The sequence below is a fragment of the Astatotilapia calliptera genome, chromosome 12 (assembly GCF_900246225.1).
Source record: "Astatotilapia calliptera chromosome 12, fAstCal1.2, whole genome shotgun sequence".
NCBI classification, from domain to species: domain Eukaryota; kingdom Metazoa; phylum Chordata; class Actinopteri; order Cichliformes; family Cichlidae; genus Astatotilapia; species Astatotilapia calliptera.
In genome coordinates this window covers 38,486,145-38,505,828 of record NC_039313.1, presented here as the reverse complement: position 1 = coordinate 38,505,828, position 19,684 = coordinate 38,486,145, and the positions used below count along the sequence as shown (strand labels likewise).

The window sequence follows — 19,684 nt, the reverse complement described above, 5'->3', positions numbered from 1 at the left end:
AGGATGATAAAACATGGTTAGAAGAAGATTTGAAAATATCCGAATTAGATACAGCTCTAAAACAAATGAAAAATGGAAAATCGCCTGGAATTGATGGTTTAACGATTGAATTTTATAAAACCTTTTGGCAAGACATTAAAGATTTGTTATTTAATGGCTTTTTGGATTGTTTAAAAAAATGAAGAACTATCCCCAACAATGAAAACAGGATTAATAACCTTATTACCCAAACCAAACAAAGATTTACAAATGCTAGACAATTGGAGACCCATAACACTTTTATGTAACGACTACAAATTATTAGCCTTAGTATATGCAAATAGGCTTAAAAGCGTCTTAACCAAATTGATTGATGAGTGCCAATCAGCGTTTATTAAAGGAAGGCAGATTCATAATAACATAAGATTAATATTAAATATGATTGACTATCGATCCTTTATTAATTCAGAAAGTTTAATACTATTTATTGACTTTTTTAAAGCATTTGATTCAATAGACCATAATTTTTTATTTAGATCTTTAGAACTTTTTGGATTTGGAAACAAATTTTGCAAAGTGATCAAACTGTTCTACAAGCAAATTTATAGTTATGTTTCGCTCAATCCAGGCATAACATCTAGGATAGACATATTCTGTGGAATTCGACAGGGTTGCCCAATTTCTCCAAAATTATTTATTCTTTGCACTCAATTAATGGCTTACCTCATTGTGAACCATTCAGACATCGAAGGAATAAACATTTTTGATATTGAACTGAAAATAAGTCAGTTTGCAGACGACACAGTAATATTTTTAAAGGATAAATCAATACTCGAGAAAGCATTGAATGTCATTTCAATTTTTTCTAAAGCTTCAGGCTTGTGTCTGAACCTGAAGAAGTGTGAACTTTTGCCACTTTATGATTGCTTGGAAAATAGCATGAGGACGATTCCAGTGAAAAATGAAGTTAAGTATCTAGGCATCTATTTAGACGAAGACATCAACACTAGAGAATCAAAAAACCTAAAAGACAAAATTGATGGCATGTCCAAAACACTAAATCATTGGTTGACGAGAGATATTACAATTTTTGGATGCAATCTATTATCCAAATCAGAGGGCGTCTCAAAGATGGTTTATCCAGCATACTCACTATACATTACCCCGAAAAGCATTAAAAAGATTAACTCTATAATCTATCAATTCATTTGGTGCAATAAAACACATTACATTAAAAAATCACAACTTGTCAAAGATTACGCTAAAGGTGGTATAAAGTCAATTGATTTTCAATCAATGGTTGGAGTTTTTAAAATAAACTGGATAAAAGCCTTCCTCTTGAAACCTGACTCCATATGGTTCCATATCCCAAAAAATATTTTCAAAAAGGTGGGAGGGTTGGATTTTCTCCTGAAATGTGATTTTGATATATTGAAGTTGCCTGTGAAACTGTCAGAATATCATAAGCAGGTCTTGTCTTATTGGAAGATGGTGTTTGCCCATAACTTTTCACCACATTGCTCCACCTTGTGGAATAACAGAACAATTACAATTAATAAGAAGTCATTGTTTATTAAAGAGTGGTTTGAAAAAAACATAATCTTTATAACAGACTTACTTGATGAAAGGGGTCAGTTTCTCTCAGTGGGTGTTTTTAATGCTAAGTTTAACATTCAGTGTTCCCTTAGAGCATAGGTGTCAAACTCTGGCCCGCGGGCCAAATTTGGCCCGCAGCCTAATTACATTTGGCCCGCGAAGCCATACCAAATTACTATTAGAGCTGGCCTACTGGTATTATACAGCTAATATATATATTGTTTAGTATTAAGCTTTGCTTGTTCCATATTCAGTTTTTCAGCAAAACATGTTTGAGTCCATAAGAAAAGATTCATTCTTATATCTGGAGGAATAAATATATTTCAATAAATATTAACGTTAGCCCGCGACTTTGTTCTAGTTTTGAATTTTGGCCCACTGTGTATTTGAGTTTGACACCCCTGCCTTAGAGAATATGACAAGGTTTGTAAGGCAATCCCCTTACCTCTGTTGAGTTTGATTCAAGGTTATTTGTATTACTCTAAGGCACAAATTAGTCTACCTTCTTTACATCTAAACCAGATTCCTTTGACGGATAAAAACTGTAATAATAAAACCATGAACAAGATATTTAAAAACAAATTATTTCACGACTTTAACAGTAACACAAAACTAAAAGGGAGTAATATTAAAATAACGAACAAATATACGCACTTTTTAAAATGGCCTATCCCCCCCAAAGTCAAAGAAATGCAATTTAAAATAATTAATGGATATTACCCAGCAGCTGAAATGCTTAAAAAAAGGTTTGGGTTTGAGGTAGAGCCATGTGGATTTTGTTCACAAAAGGTGGAAAGTATTGATCATTTGTTTTTTTCCTGCTCAGTAACAACTGACTTCTGGCAAGATTTAGTAGACTGGTTGAGTATAAGAATAGATGGGATGACCCCACTGACTCTAACACAAGTTTTATATAATAATGGTGATCCATCTAAGGAACTGTCCATGCTACACAAGGTGGTGATAATTATGGGCAAATACCACATACACAAATGCAAATGGCAAAGTAAAAGACCTTCCCTAACTGCATTGAAAATTGAATTAAAATCCTTTTTGTCATCTTTAGAATTATTGAGGGATTCATGTAAAGAGGCTGCTTTGATATGCGACAATGGGACTCAATCTCTATCCTTTTAATGATTGTGTTTTTGGTGTACTAAGTAAGCCACATGTATGTTAAAGTGTTCGCAGAAAGGAAACTGTTATATGTCATAAAAATGGCCTTCATATATTTATGTATATGTATATATGTGTTTTTGTTTTTTTGTTTTTTTTGGGGGTTTTTTGGGTTTTTTTCGTTTGGTTTCTTATTCAACCTTTTCAAGATGTTGTTGCACTAATGTTGTCTCCCAACGAGAGATTGTAATATGTGCATAAATTTAATTAAAGTATGAAAAAAAAAAAAACCAAATCCGGTCGTTGGTACTTCCTGGCTTGTGTAGCCACGAGGTAACCAAAGCTCAACACCGCCCCCTAGCATCCTGGAGCACTTCTGTTGTACGTGCTTTGGAGTTTGTATGTGCTTTGTCTCTAGGGGCCATCGTAAATTTACTTTTATTTATTCACTCCACATGAAATGTAATAAATAAATCATGTAATACAAAAAACAACTATTCGCATTTCAACTTTTAACTATTTAAATTTTCAGCTTTTTAAACAAATTTAAAGTGAAACAACACAAAACACTACAAACCACAACACAATTAAATATAAACTATGAAAACAAAAAGAAGATGCACATTCTCTGTCATATGGACCTGCATGAATAAACTTTCTGAATCCCTTATCATCTGCAACTGAAAATAGTTGTGGATGATTACTATACCTTTCTAATGTGACGTTGTTGTCCCTGCTCTCTCTCTCTCTCCCTCCCGCTCTGTTCCTGTGCTACTGCCAGTGTAACTACCGCCCCTCCCCCCTCTGCCCAGCGCAAAGCACAGAGAGGGTGAGAGAAAGAAAAAAGAAACACAGCTCCCAATAAGGTGCCGACTCGCGTCATTCACTTCAAAGATCCGGCTCTAACCCGTTTCGTTCGCGACCGACACATCAGTATCCGCCAGGGCCGCCCTTTGTCACTGATTCTGTTAATAATTTTTATGGACAATTCCTAGGCCAAGCCAAGTGGCAGAAGGCTTTCACTTAGTTGGTCTCAGAATCTCATCTCTGGTTTTTGCAGATGATGTGGTTCTGTTGGCTTCATCACGTGATGGCCTCCAGCTCGCACTGGAGCAGTTTGCAGCTGAGTGTGAAGTGGCAGGAATGGGGATCAGCACCTCCAAATTTGAGCGTGGTCCTCAATCGGAAAAGGGTGGAGTGCCCGCTCCAGGTCAGGGACTTTGATTTCAGCATCTTCTCTAGGTGCACTTCAACACGTGGAGTGGTGGAACTGGGGCTCCATTATCCTTTTTATAATATGTGTTTGAATAATGTTAGCAGCCAAACTTCATCACTTACTTGTTGTTGGGCAACAGACAACTGCTAAGCAACTGCAACTTGAACTGAATTCCCCTACAAGGCATGAGGTCAACAAGGGGTCATAAGAGGAGGATAGAAAAGACATCATGAATAAATTTGTATTTAAAGATTGTTTATCTTTGGCAAATATGTGATGAATCCCATTCTCAAAAGCAAGGTGTTTGAAGAAAGTGTTACGACCACTTGTATGTGTTGTCTGAACAGTGCACTTTGTTATGGTTATTTAGCTGGGCAGGGGCCCTCTGCTGGTGCGCAAATGTACAGCTCCCGAATGACTAGTTCCAGCGGGACGTCACCTAACGTCTGATCATGTCATGGTGCCTGTGCCTCACCAGCTGACCCATATTAGGCAACATGTGGTTTTGTTGTTTTGCTCTTTCTCTCCCTCCTGCCGGGGCGGTGCTCATTACAGGCTCCCGCCCCTGACCCACCCACCTGCCATCTCCACACCCGCTGCCTATCTTCATAATCCCGAGCCCTGCTTAACATGGCAGCACTGAGCTACTCCTTGCTGGATTGTTGAGCGATCAGCATCAGTCACTCAGTAGTTTGAGACAGAGGTGGGACCAAGTCATTGTTTTGCAAGTCTCAAGTAAGTCTCAAGTCTTTATCCTCAAGTCTCAAGTCAAGTCTCAAGTAATGTCAGGCAAGTCAGAGTCGAGTCTCAAGTCACTGGTGTAAAAGTCCAAGTAAAGTCACAAGTCTGAAACTTTGAATTTCAAGTCCTTTCGAGTCTTTATATAAAAAAAAAAAAATGAAAAAATAATGTTGCAGTTATGCTAAATGTAAATGTTAGACCATGTAATTTTAAAATCTGTGTTTTTCTCAACACATGACAAAATAGTGAACTTAGAAAATATACACAAATTGTGAAATTGCACCTCTTTAAAATGCAGCTCAATTAAACCTAGCTCCAAGAATAATTTTCACCGACAGTTCTGAGATAAGCTGCATGTTATTCTTGGATGCGGTTGTAGGACCGGCTTTAAAATCGCATGACAAAAATATCATACACATTTAAAAAAAACTGCATCACCAACGTAGCCTGGACAACATTTGCTAGTTAGATGAAGTCAGCTATCTCATCGTAGCATATTTATATGCATATTTATAATCATACGGTTCTTGGAGTGAGTGCACACACTCATGAAGTTTAGTAACTTCAGGTCACTGCAACAAGCCCAGGTACAGTTTACCGACGGATGGGTGCAGGACCTTGAAATGCACCGTGTAGAACGAAAGACCATCGTACGTATCATAAGTTTACCAGTCTCACAAATCGTCTTCATAAATACACATTCGTTAACCGTTTATTAATAGGACCTTTGAGCTCAACGGTAATTAATTAGCAGTGGAAATAATTTCTGGTAGCATCACAGAAATGTAGCAGTGACAATAATACTGTATGCTGTAATCGTACTGGGCAATTAGTGATACAAAAAACCTGTTTTATCCTGTGAATAAAAGTATGTTTTTGTCAATGTACCATAATAACAGAAGCGAAACGCAATATTGTGTCAGGACAATTCACTATTTATGCACAATAAACAAAGGAGCATAGCGCGACAATTTCTGTTCAGCGCCAGACTTGCTTGTAACCTATATCACCAATTATGTTATGAAAATGACGCATTAACTACAACAGCAGACTGACCTTTGTGTAAATGCTTGGAGCAGACTAACCTGTGAGCTGGAGTGTTCTGGGACGTTATATTTGATCTTTGAATGGCTGCAATCCAGTCGCGTCTTTGTTACTTCGGAAACATGGCTCGAACAATTTCTCTTCAACGACGTAATCCGATAACAACCGATCTCTTTACCCGTCGGCTTCCCGTGGCTGTCATGCGACCGGCTATTGCAGTTAATAATACAACAGCTTCTTGACATTTTTGTGTTTCTTTTTATCGCTGTGTGACTGAGTTCAATTGAAAGCCTGCATGCGCTACTACCTCTTGCCACGAGTTCCCAGAATCCTTTGCGGTTCTACCCGTGAATGACGTCACATTTTCAATCTCTATATAATATGCATGTTAAATTTTATATTTGGGGTAAAATATCAAGTCTTTTCAAGTAAACCGGTTCAAGTCCAATTCAAGTCCCAAGTCATTGGTGTAAAAGTCCAAGTCAAGTCACAAGTCTTAGAACATTTTTTCAAGTCAAGTCTAAAGTCATAAAATTAATGACTCGAGTCTGACTCGAGTCCAAGTCATGTGACTCGAGTCCACACCTCTGGTTTGAGAATCTGTGAGACGTTTTCCGTCAGTTTGCCTCTAATTGAAGTTTTTGTGCGCAGATCTTTCCCGGACCTTTCCCTGCCTGTAATCCTGTGAATGAGTGTGACCCAGTTAAGGAGTGAGGAGAGTGATTTGGAGACCTTTTGGAGCACGTTTGATCCCCTTCCCTCCCCTCACGGATCCTGGAGCCCTGGACCCCCCTTCAGCACATTGTATACTCTGTCAGTGCGCCCCAGGGTGGCTGTGGCTACAATGTAGCTTGCCATCACCAGTGTGTGAATGTGTGTGTGAATGGGTGGATGACTGGATGTGTAAAGCGCTTTGGGGTCCTTAGGGACTAGTAAAGCGCTATATAAATACAGGCCATTTACCATTTATATATTATCACCTGGTGTTGTCTGTATAAATAAATTAACTGTCTTCTCTAAAAGGATTCCTGGTCTGCGCCTGAGTCCGTTAACTAATCCTGACAGATCAGCTGTCGGAACTGGGTCGCCGTGTTACGCTGGCCGGGGTCCTTCTTTTCCACCTGGTCTTCCTGCACTCCTCTTCATGTCTGGGGCCTATCTTCTCCAGTACTCAGCTGGCTTCCTTTTAATAGGTCTTTAAACAGCTGATAGGCCACCTCTGGACACACCCAAAGCTCAGCAGGTGATCTCTATCAGCTAATTTGTCCCATGCACCCAATCCACAGTGGATTAAAACATTGTCAAATAACACACTAAAAACATGCAATACAAACAGAATGAAATCATGCAAATAAAAACTACACTCATAAATAAACACTAAAATTCAGAATAAAACCAATATACAAGATAAATACAAATTTCCACTGTGTGACAATTGTCTCCTGTGGCTGCTTGGGTCTTGGGGGCAGCAAGTGCCTCATCCATGCTATGACCTGTCCCCTAGATGGGTTGTAACAAAAGAAACTACAGAAAAAGGGACAGAACTTTAGTAAAGAAATCTGGAGAAATTGCTGCGACAATAAAATCATCAAAACAGCTCCTAGAACAACAGTGTAAAAGTGTTCAATCCCCATTAGTTATGTTTTACTGGGTAACACTAAGAAAATTACTAAAGTAATATATCAGATATGTTGCATCCCAGTGAGCAATAGAGGTAGTGGACATTACAAGCAGAGCAAATTTTGAAATGATACTGGGGTCAATATAACACTAGGCACAGTCCCGGCTGTTTCTGGTGTGGGAAATGTTTTCTGGGCACTACTTAAGCATGCTTTTATTAGTGAAGAATAATTTGTAACTATGAAGCATTGTCCCAAAAAGTTGATTCTGTTCATCTGGACGTAACGTTTTCAGAGGGAGAAATGTTTTGTCACTCATCCAAGTGACGTCTTTAGACTCAGCTGACTGCAGGGCTCCCCAATCTTATAAACGGACATTTGCATAATGACTGAAACTAACACCACTTATGAACAATGGGCTGGGAGGTTCATTTCTTCATCATTAATTTACAATGCTTCTAAATGAGAATACACTCCTAAAGGTGTTTGAATTCACAGACAAACTTAGCCCAGCACAGCATGAGAAGTCTAAGACCAGGAAACAGGAAATCTGTGCGTCAGAAACATCACCAAAATATGGAGAGTGTCCTAAGAGAAAAGTATGCCACACTGAGGATGGGGACAAGTGGGTTAAACATTTTGTCTGACAGACAGCTCACCCAAGCAGAGAAAAACATCCTTGCAAAAGGGTTGAACTTTGTTGTGATGCCGAGAAAAATCCCACTAGTGGAACTGATCACAGCAACTGAAACAACAGCAGACATGAAGCGGAGTAACTGCAAATGAAAGTTTCGGCTTGTCTCAGCAGTGCATCCAAAATAAGCATGGAGGAGAGGAAGGCATTCGCATCGCTTAGTAACGACAACAACACTATCATCTTTCTGCCAAACAAGGGTAGGTGCACAGCTTTGATAAACAAGAAAGACTATTGTGTTGGAGGTGTGGTCTGAGGAGGGGTGGTGCAGTGGGCTCGAGGGACAGTGCCAGGGAAACTGGTGGGGCAGCTGAAAGCCATTCAGCACATATGCTTTCACTATATCAGTGATGCTGGGACCTGGAGATGGAGCCAGCTGGAAAGCTGAGAAGTGGTGAACCTGTAAGCAGGGGGACTGTAAAAACCAATGTATTTTGTAATACAGAAACCACACAAACACACCAAATGTCTCAGGTTTTTACCAGGCTTCACAACTATCATGAGAAAATTTTGTTACTGCTTAGTGATAAAAATACTTATGAGCCCCTGAAACGAGACCCAGGAAGTGGTTACAGGAAGAGGATGTTAGGTTGTGTGAAGCAGTTAGAGCAACACATTGCTACTGACCGGACCTCATAACACAGGGGAATCTACATCATCTGTGTGGTTTACCAAAGACACATAAACAGGGTATACCAATTGTCTATATGAACAACTTGGTAAATGGTAAATGGACTGGTTCTTATATAATGCTTTTCTACTCTGAGCTCTCAAAGCACTTTATGCAGGATGGTCACCGATAACATCACCAAGTTTCTGGCTTCGATCCTCAAACCGATGATAGTCAGCTCTAAACACCACATCCAGAACACTTTTGTTCTGTACTTCATTCCACCTACTTCACATACAAGGGTCAGTTCTACAGGCAGAAACATGGGTGTGCCGTGGGCTCCCCAGTTTCACCCACTGTGGCCAATTTGTACATGGAAGAAGTGGAAAAGAGGGCTTTGCTATCCTACCCTGGAACACCACCAATCCATTGGTTCAGATATGTGGATGACACCTGGGTGAAAATCAAATCTCAGGACGTTTCACATTTCACGGATCACATTAACTCAGTGGACCGACACATCAAATTCACCAGGGAGGATATGAAAAGTGAGATTTCCATCAGTAATGGGGGACATCTAAAACCTGACCATATGTACCGTAAACCTACACATACGGATCAGTATCTAAGGTTTGACTCTCATCATCCACTGGAGCACAAACTGGGTGTCATCAGGACGCTACAACACAGAGCGAACACCATCCCCACTGACACAGCAGCCAGGGAGGCAGAAGAACATCAGGAAGGCCCTGAGTAAATGTGGTTATCCCAGCTGGACTTTTGTCAAAGCAGGAAAGGCTCCTAAAGAAAGCTCCAGCCGATCCAGGAGGGAAGGACAACCGCTGCCCAAGCGAAAACCTGTAGTGATCCCGTACATGTCAGGAGTATTGGAGCAGCGACACATTTTTTCTAAACACCGGGTCTCTGTGGCTTTTAAACCCCAAAACGCCAAAACTTGGTCCACCCCAAGGATCGGGTCCCCCGACACAAACAGAGTAACATAGTGTACGCTGTTAAGTGCAGGAGGATTGGCAGGATTTATACATCGGGGAAACCAAACAACCTCTGGCTACAACACAGAAGAGCCACCTCGTCAGGCCAGGACTCTGCAGTCTGTTTACACCTACAGGCCAGTGGACACTCTTTCAATGTTGAGGATGTAACATCCTGGACAGGGAGGAACGCTGGTTTGAGGGCGGAGTCAAGGAGGCCATTTACGTGAAAAGGGAAAGACCATCTCTGAATGGAGGAGGGGGCCTAAGGGTACATCTGTCACCATCTTACAATGCTGTGATTGCAGCCATTCCCCACCTCTGTGAATGGGACTCATGGTTATTGATCAGTGGGCTTTGATCAGTGGTCGTGACAATTTGCTTATTAATTGTCAAGAAACTGACTGATTTGTGACTGGACTATCTGGTTGGTTGTACAACCTCACTGCTAGGTGCCACCAAATCTCACAGTAGTCTTTAATTCTACTTAATCCTGATCTGAATGCCACAAACCTGAGAACTGTTGCTGATCACGTGGATGCTTTCATGGCCACAGTTTACCTTATTCTATGCCTATAACTACTCAGAGGTGGGACCAAGTCATTGTTTTGCAAGTCTCAAGTAAGTCTCAAGTCTTTATCCTCAAGTCTCAAGTCAAGTCTCAAGTAATGTCAGGCAAGTCAGAGTCGAGTCTCAAGTCACTGGTGTAAAAGTCCGAGTCAAGTCACAAGTCTGAAATTTTGAATTTCAAGTCCTTTCGAGTCTTTAAAAAAAAAATGAAAAAAGAATGTTGCAGTTATGCTAAATGTAAATATTAGACCATGTAATTTTAAAATCTGTGTTTTTCTCAACACATGACAAAATAGTGAACTTAGAAAATATACACAAATTGTGAAATTGCACCTCTTTAAAATGCAGCTCAATTAAACCTAGCTCCAAGAATAATTTTCACCGACAGTTCTGAGATAAGCTGCATGTTATTCTTGGATGCGGTTGTAGGACCGGCTTTAAAATCGCATGACAAAAATATCATACATATTAAAAAAAACTGTATCACCAACGTAGCCTGGACAACATTTGCTAGTTAGATGAAGTCAGCTATCTCATTGTAGCATATTTATATGCATATTTATAATCATACGGTTCTTGGAGTGAGTGCACACACTCATGAAGTTTAGTAACTTCAGGTCACTGCAACAAGCCCAGGTACAGTTTACCGACGGATGGGTGCAGGACCTTGAAATGCACCGTGTAGAACGAAAGACCATCGTACCTATCATAAGTTTACCAGTCTCACAAATCGTCGTCATAAATACACATTCCTTAACCGTTTATTAATAGGACCTTTGAGCTCAACAATAATTAATTAGTAGTGGAAATAATTTCTGGTAGCATCACAGAAATGTAGCAGTGACAACAATATTGTATGCTGTAATCGTACTGGGCAATTAGTGATACAAAAAACCTGTTTTATCCTGTGAATAAAAGTATATGTTTTTGTCAATGTGCCATAATAACAGAAGCGAAACGCAATATTGTGTCAGGACAATTCACTATTTATGCTCAATAAATAAAGGAGCATAGCGCGACAATTTCTGTTCAGCGCCAGACTTGCTTGTAACCTATATCACCAATTATGTTATGAAAATGACGCATTAACTACAACAGCAGACTGACCTTCGTGTAAATGCTTGGAGCAGACTAACCTGTGAGCTGGAGTGTTCTGGGACGTTATATTTGGTCTTTGAATGGCTGCAATCCAGGCCATCCGTCGCGTCTTTGTTACTTCAGAAACATGGCTCGAACAATTTCTCTTCAACGACGTAATCCGATAACAACCGATCTCTTTACCCGTCGGCTTCCCGTGGCTGTCATGCGACCGGCTATTGCAGTTAATGATACAACAGCTTCTTGACATTTTTGTGTTTCTTTTTATCGCTGTGTGACTGATTTCAATTGAAAGCCTGCGTGCGCTAGTACCGCTTGCCACGAGTTCCCAGAATCCTTTGCGGTTTTACCCCTGAATGACGTCACATTTTCAATCTCTATATAATATGCATGTTAAATTTTATATTTGGGGTGAAATATCAAGTCTTTTCAAGTAAACCGGTTCAAGTCCAATTCAAGTCCCAGGTCATTGGTGTAAAAGTCCAAGTCAAGTCACAAGTCTTAGAACATTTTTTCAAGTCAAGTCTAAAGTCATAAAATTAATGACTCGAGTCTGACTCGAGTCCAAGTCATGTGACTCGAGTCCACACCTCTGATTAAACTACCTGTGGTACTTGGAAATATGAAGAATGTTGACAGTTGTGGAAACGTAATATTTCCATGATGTGTCACATTAAATACTCACAATACACGAAAAAGTTAAATAAACCTAATAAAGTAAAAGATCAAATATGTAGAAATTGAGCTTTTCAGAGAACAAAGAAAAGTACACTGAAAGTAAAGGTAATTTTAAAAAAGAAAAATAATCTTTTATTTGATTAAACCCACAATCTTTTATCTAATTTGAGTGTGTCAGCCATTGTACAGCAATGAGAGAAAAATGGAGAAAACATATATCAGTTAAATAGAAATGCACAACATTTGTACAAAACGGGAATGGAAACAACTTTGTGAAAACAGACATTACTGTCAATGTTCAAAATGTTAGACGACACTAACGAATGATTCAGAGAAACATGGGACATACTGTTTGAAATTTAGTTATAAAAAATAATAACAGCACATACTAGTTTAACACAATATTTGGAGTAACTTTTCTTCATTCACGCTGTAACCAGTTAATTTAATTTCTTTGTATTGTACTGGTTAGAGAACCTATAATGTACGGGGAAACAGTGGAGCTAATGTTAGATGAAGCAGCAGTGTCATAAACACAGCTAGGCTGGTTCCAAAGGTTAGTCACTAAGGCTTGCTATCAGCATGCGTGGAAACAAGAAGACCAGCTGCCAGTTACACCTTTTTTCCCCACAGTCCTGTTTTGTTCAGGAAAAACACTCCACTAGTGTAACATTCTGGCTACTGCTAAATCCTAGCTCATAATATGTACAGTAATCATGATCACTGTCTGTATTCAGAGTCACCGTATAAGTGGCCTGAACCAAGAGCCTGATTCAAACAAATTTACAGCAGGAGCTGCTTCTGCTTGATATTGATTGGCTGGTCTATCCATAGTCTTTATTTTCTACTCAGATGTTCAGGAGTGAGAGCCTCCAGATCATCAGTGATTCATTCTGCATATTAATATCTATATTATCCCAATCTATGATCTTCCTGTAAGTCCAACCATGTGGGTTTTTTTGTTTGCTGCAATTAAACCTGACCACTTTTTTCAAATATATCTATATTTAATATGTCACATTAGAGGGCATAACACTAGTTAAAATCCTGACTCACAACAAGAAAGTCCTGGGTTCAAATGCAGTCTGGGGCCTTTCTCTCCTGTGCTTGTACAGCTTCCTCCCACAGTCCAAACACATGCATGGGTTAGGTTAACTGTGACTCTAGACTGACTGTGGCTGTCAAACTGAATGGTTGTGTGTCTCTTTGTGTTAGCCCTGTGACGCACTGACAACCTCTCCAGGGTGTACACTGCCTCTGAGAGCTCCTGTTATACTTAAATTAATAAATGGAAGTGGATGGATGGATGTCATATTATTATTCACAGATCAGAAGATATATTAACATGGACACAAAAAAAGAAATCTTTTTTTATATGAACAACTTTGAAGATGAGACGTGGAAACTTAAACACATTTTTCTACCTCTGTGTACTAAACCTGACATCATCACACCATGAATGGGAGTGAATTATAATAAAAACTTCATCATTCAAATTTCAAAAACTATGCAGACATCACATTTTTATGAATACTTTCTCATCAAAACAAAGAATAAAGAGGCTTTGCAGTAGCTGGAGTCACTGAAGATGGCTTAGGGCTCTGTATGTCTGTAGTCTCTATTGGGAAGAAAATGAATAAAGTATTAGTTTGAGTTGACAAGTAGTACACAAAGAGTGTGTTTTATTATGCTGCAGCAGTTATTATGTGGAGGGAGAGGTTACAGGGAAGTTTCAGGTAAGCCTGCTATTGTTTAAACTAAGGGCTTGTCTTTCAGTGACCAGTCAACTGTAGTTAATGATTATGCAGTGATAAGAGTTTCACTGCCACAGTTACAGCCATTTTTTTTTTACTTCTGCTTTTAAAGTCCATCAAAAAAAAAAGCTATACCCGGCTAGACAGAAACCTGTCTTTTGTTGTACCATTACCCTTACGTAAAGCATCTGTGAAGGTCATTTATGCGACTAATCCAGGGATCATTGCACAGATTTGAAAAAAGGACTTCTAGTCCAAAATGTAATATGTTTTGTATTTATCAAATAGCACTAACTGGGTATCTTTAAAAAAAAAAAAAAATTGGGATGAAGATGTAAATTGAATGCTATGACGTCAGCTGAACACCTACAGAAGATTTGGGACAAGCTTAGTGCTTTAAAAAAAAGCTGATTTTCTCACATTTTTGTAAATGAGAAACTAACAAAAAATGTATCCCTGCCTGTCCCCAACACACACGCACTGTGAGGAGTAGCCCAGTGTCGCTAATCTGTTGGAAAAACGTGATCAAAGGGCTAAAGGTATTAAACCCATTTTCTGTGTGTTGTTTCTTATACGATTTGAATTTTTGCCATCTTTGTCGTTGCTCAATATCGTTTCAGTTAGTTTCCGCTATTCAAAGTCTTGGTTTTACGTTTATTTCCTTTGACTAATTTACTGTTTTTTACTGACTACAATAACTGGGCCTGTGTGCGCTGCACTGTGAGCCAGGCCTCACCTGTACGCCAGGCCTCACCTGTACCCGTCATTATGCAGGTGATGTCTCTGTAGCGGTGTGGGGCATCTCTACGCCACAGTCTGCTATTGAGGAGGTAGCAGTCTGTGTGGTATTGCCCATCGTTGCCATGGCTACGGTCACCCGCTCCGGCGGTGACACAGGTGGCCCCGAGGCTGACCTGGGCATGCGGGCCGTATGGGACGGTTCTCCGTTCCTGCGGAACGAGTTTCGGATGCCGGTGGACACGCGGCTGGAGAGGCGCCTCACGGCGCCGCTGATGCCCCCAAGTCCGCCCTTGTTCTTTTTCAGTAACCCCACATCATCCTCCAGCTCTGACGGGGGCACTTCGATGTTCCCAGAATACCAGAACACCCACCAGATGAGGCTGAGGAAGATGACGATGGCGCCCGCGTAGATGAGCAGGTCGTAGAAAAACACGTCGACAAACACGCCGAGGAGGAGCACGGCCAGTCCCACAATGTCAAACACCACCGCGAGCCAGAAGCAGCACACACAGCGACCCAGACCCCGATAGGCCGGCTCCATGTCCCATAAAGAGAAGTCGGTCCCCACGACGCCAGTTTATTTCCCGTCGTCTCTGTGCCGCGGCATTGAGCGCGGCTCCAATGTGAGCCAGGTGTGGCGTCCTGTCCGCTCAGGTGCGCTGCCCCTGAGAGGAGGGGCTGTAGACGCTACCTGACGGCTGCGCTCATGTGCGTTTATGATGAGCGTTTATAAGGGTGTAGCTTACTGGACCCAGACTTCGGACGTTACAGTGCAGGTATGACTCATTAAACGTGAATATGAGAGCGGCTTTATAAACTGAGAGGCCAGCATTAATAAACTACAAAAAAAAAAAAAAAAAAAAAACTACAGATGACCTGACCAATGCCGCCTTCGCCATCTTGTTTTTAGGACTGGCCATCAGAAAAAAAGCACAATTGCAATGTTTCAAAATCGATTAAGAAGATAATTTATATTTATGGGTGAATCATCCCTCTGTCTCCCTTAACCATAGTGTGCTGCTACTTTTAGCTGCCCTCTTGCCACAAAGGGGTAGCCACAGCAATTAGCTCCATATGTTTGAGTTTTATGCAAGAGACCCTTCCTGACACAACCCCAAAGGGTACTTGTGTCTCTGTCTAGAACTAAACCAACAACCTTTTGCTTGAGTAGATGTACTAACCACACCACTTGAGATTTCAGTGCAATGGGTAAAAGTTTTCTCCCACCTAGTCTTTGCACTTGTTTGCACATGTTAAACATGTCACCAAAAAGGTGCTACCAACATGAAACCAGCTGTCAGTAATATCCCATCCAATCCACATTTGCAAAGAAATCAAATAAATATAATGAGAAACGACAGGGAAAATAAGAACATACAGCAAGTTCTGTGGCTCATAGCAACATATAGGACCACAGTTTAAAAAGAATGTATGAGCAGACTGTCAATACAAATTTTGACATGATTACCTAATAAAAATTGAGAAGACACGAGCCTGTATCCCCTTTTTTGCTTGCAAATACAGTCAGAAGTCTCACACTGTTACATGTTGCCAATCAGTGCTGTTGTGTCTCCGGCGTCAGGAAGATGAGCCTAAATTCAGCTTCTCCCCATCTGTCCATCAAAAACAGGAAACAACTCAGAAGGTGATATGAGGTATGAAGAGATGAACCCCGGTGCCACCAGAAATAATATTGTTAAAAAGTGTTGAGTCACCACACGCCTTCTAAAAACTTCACTTCTCCTTGGTATTAATTGTGTTGTGCTGAAAGGTGGGACTTGTTTGGAAGTGATCCAATCAGAAGAAACAACCTTGTGCAGTAAGGTTAGATGTGTAGATTTGATCTCCTACTGACAAATAGGAAAATAAGATGCTTTGTGAACTGGAGCAACTCTCACTGGTAAAAACACTTTAGGCAACCTAACCAACTTTAGATATTTAGTCAAATGAAACTAAACTAAAAGAACTTAGATGGCCCCAAATGACCAAAACTACATCAAAACTTCCTCAACATCAATATTCATAATCATGCTGAGCTCAGGGTGACCTGCTGAACACTTGATGCTTAAAGACTGAAGTCACTGAGTGCTGTCAGGGTTCTCAGCTGTTCAGTGTTCTGCCTGAGGATCATTTTAAATCACTTTTATTTTTCACTGAAAATAAGCTGCATTTAGCTGGATCAGTTTTAGGATGCTAGTACTTTTAATGCTGGCTCTTGAATTTCTTTCATCTGCCAGTCGCAAAATTAGCTGTGGGGGGAAAACAGAAAGTTTCCATCTTACCTTTGTTCCATGCTTTGACACACACTGCTCCCATCTAAGCCACATCCACTCCACAGCCTGTACCCATTATTCCACACCTCCATCATGTTTGCTGTGCATCCTTAAAATTAAATAAAATCTAACTGAGGTTGTGCCTTCTTATTTTCACCTCAAAGCTAATGTACAGTGCTGCTGAGTGCTGGGTAGGTGCCCGTCTTGCTTATTCTTTGAGTTTTGAAAAATAAACCACAATTGACAAAATGACCTTCATATTATTTAAATGTTACATAAAATTTCTCCACTTAAGCTCAAGTCCATAAAATTTAATTACTGGTAAATTACTGGAGTCACAGGAAGTGATCTATCCAAACAGACATCTTTTTGCGATAGATGAGTCGTCCCTTGATGACCATCGCAGAAAATGCAAGTTTAAGGCTCTCGTGCTTTACTTTTCAGACACTTTTTTCTACAGTATAAACACATTACATCTAAAAAAGGGCAAGAAGAAAACAAAGAACCCTGAAGTGACTGATATGAGTGGATCTTTTTGGAAAGAGCTCCGACTGGCAGCGACTTTGACAGGAGCTGGAAAGAGTCTGTGCAGTTTTCTCTTATTCTGTTATTCAAAGGAAGAAAATCAAGTGCATATAATCAATTAAATAATAATAAAAAAAGAATGATACAAGTCAGTTTGAAATTGTGTCAAACGGGGATTCAGCATCAAGACTGCTTTGGCTGCCATCTGCCAAGAAATAAGTGGTGTTGATAGGATGACACTCGTCCATCCGCCTGAACTTTGACAGGCCAAAAACGTATCGTACGTACGTGTAAGCACATGGTGGTCAAGGTAAAGCCTCCATCAAATCACATCACACCATGTTTTATCGTCTTTTAAGGTTCTTACAGGATCATCATTCACAGAATAAAAACTGTGTTCCAAAACTCTACAAAGTAGCATAAAAATATTAATCACAAAAATATGGTTAAAAATTGTGATAATAATAATAATGGATTGGATTTATATAGCGCTTTTCAAGGCACCCAAAGCGCTTTACAATTCCACTATTCATTCACTCTCACATTCACACACTGGTGGAGGCAGCTACGGTTGTAGCCACAGCTGCCCTGGGGCAGACTGACAGAAGCGAGGCTGCCATATTGCGCCATCGGCCCCTCTGGCCAACACCAGTAGGCGGTAGGTGAAGTGTCTTGCCCAAGGACACAACGACAAGGACAGAGAGTACGGGGATCGAACTGGCGACCTTCCAGTTACAGATGCGCTTCCCAACCCCCTGAGCCACGGTCGCCCCTAAAAATTGTGACAGTGCACAGGGCAGAAAACAACCTGAAACTGAATGTAACTCGTAATGGACTCCAGGAGACAGACCGGTCATTCCCCTGACATCGTAAATAGAAAATGAGTGGAATCTGTCTCCATCTTCAGGTTGCTGGGCACCCACATCTCTGCCAATCTCACCACAGCACCATCACCCCAGTAAAGGCGGCCTGGCAGCAGCTGCACTTCCTCCGTGTGCTGAGGACCAGAAGCTGCTGCTGACCTTCTGACGCTCCTTGCCTGGGTGCTGGTACGCAGGGGCCACAACTGAGAACAAGAAGTCTGCCTAAAAGATCCTTGGCTGCCTTCTGCCACCCTTGGAGGCCATTGCCAGCTCCTCCTGCCTCAGGAAAACCAGGGCGTCACAGGTGACCCCTGCACCCCGCTCATCACCTGTTTGACCCACTGCCCTTCAGATGGTGCGTCAGGTTAGCGTCACTGGCAGCTGAGATATTATAGGTGGCAGGGCAGCTCTACAGAGCCAGAAGTGTAACATCCAGCATTTAAAAAAATTTATTTAAGAAGTGAAGAGTCCAAGCTGATGCTTCAAAACATGCAATTTTTATGTTGTGATACATATTTATATATATATATATAACTCATTGCTATGTAAATACACACATGCTCTAACTGCACTTTGTTAGTCACACCTAACACAAATCCCTAAATAATAATATGGCAGAAATCTAATGCATTTAGACACGGCTCAGCTGACAGGATCACTTGTTACCTTGATGCAGTAGGAGACACACTGGGCGGCACTCCTGTCAGATCCAGTCTCACCAAGACTGGATGATAGAAGCAAACTGTAGTCTGGTCTGATGGATCCATCCTGCCTTATATCAGTCAGGCTAATGGTGTGTCATGTTGTGGGGCGTTTTCCTGACTATAGTCAGGGTTGGATCAGGCGACCATCCCTGCTGCGATAGGCTGCTGGGGCCTTCCTATGATGTACTGAGCGTTTCTTCTTCACTCTCTGTAAACACAGTCGCTGCATTGAATCTTAATTTTGCAATCTTTAAAGTCTCCTGTGACCTACTGTCATTACCACTGTGCTTCATAAGGGCAGCACCAACATTCATGTTGCTGGATTAAAACCTCGTGATTAAAAATACACTTTGAAGACTGAACTATGAAGCTGATCTCCAAAGATGAATCATTTCTTGGGAATTCTGATTTTAAAACAAGCATCAAAATCAAAGACTGATTTGCGACTGGTTAAAAATGCTAAATGTACTCACCCACCACAGCTCACTGAGGTCCCACACCTCCAGACCCCCCCCCCCCCAGCCCAGATCCACTCTACTTTCCAACGTGTTCTTGTGTCTCTTGCTCCTTTGTCTTACTTTTTATATTTTATACCTGCACAGTTGGTGGAGCAGACAATCTGGGTGTACACATACAATGACAGTAAAGGCATATTCTATTCTGTTCCATCACAAGCTTCTATATTAACCCAGGAATTCTGCACACTCACAAGAGGAGGTTATTTCACTCTTCTACACAAACTTAGCCATGGCTAAGGCCAAACAGCAGAGGCCTGTTCAGCTTTTAAATCCGTCCGTTATCCATGATACGAACTCAAATTTAACAGACAAGCCTTCACATCGACATTCCCAGAGCTTTGTGTTCACATTGT

The 19,684-nt window shown here is 40.8% G+C and overlaps 1 protein-coding gene across 2 annotated transcripts; it reads right to left on the bottom strand.

The window, feature by feature from the left end:
- Nucleotides 1–13,254: 13,254 nt before the first annotated feature.
- Nucleotides 13,255–15,208, bottom strand: LOC113033632 (transmembrane protein 238). 2 transcript variants are annotated; one of them, XM_026187619.1, is made up of 2 exons: nucleotides 14,462–15,208; nucleotides 13,255–13,571 (listed from the first exon to the last, which is right to left on the bottom strand). In XM_026187619.1, the coding sequence occupies exon 1, from the start codon at nucleotides 14,987–14,989 to the stop codon at nucleotides 14,474–14,476; it is 516 nt and encodes a 171-aa protein (XP_026043404.1). In that variant the 5' UTR covers nucleotides 14,990–15,208; the 3' UTR covers nucleotides 13,255–13,571; nucleotides 14,462–14,473. The 2 variants fall into 2 exon arrangements, with proteins under 2 accessions (XP_026043404.1, XP_026043403.1); XM_026187618.1 differs by having other exon boundaries at nucleotides 14,444–15,207.
- Nucleotides 15,209–19,684: the final 4,476 nt, after the last annotated feature.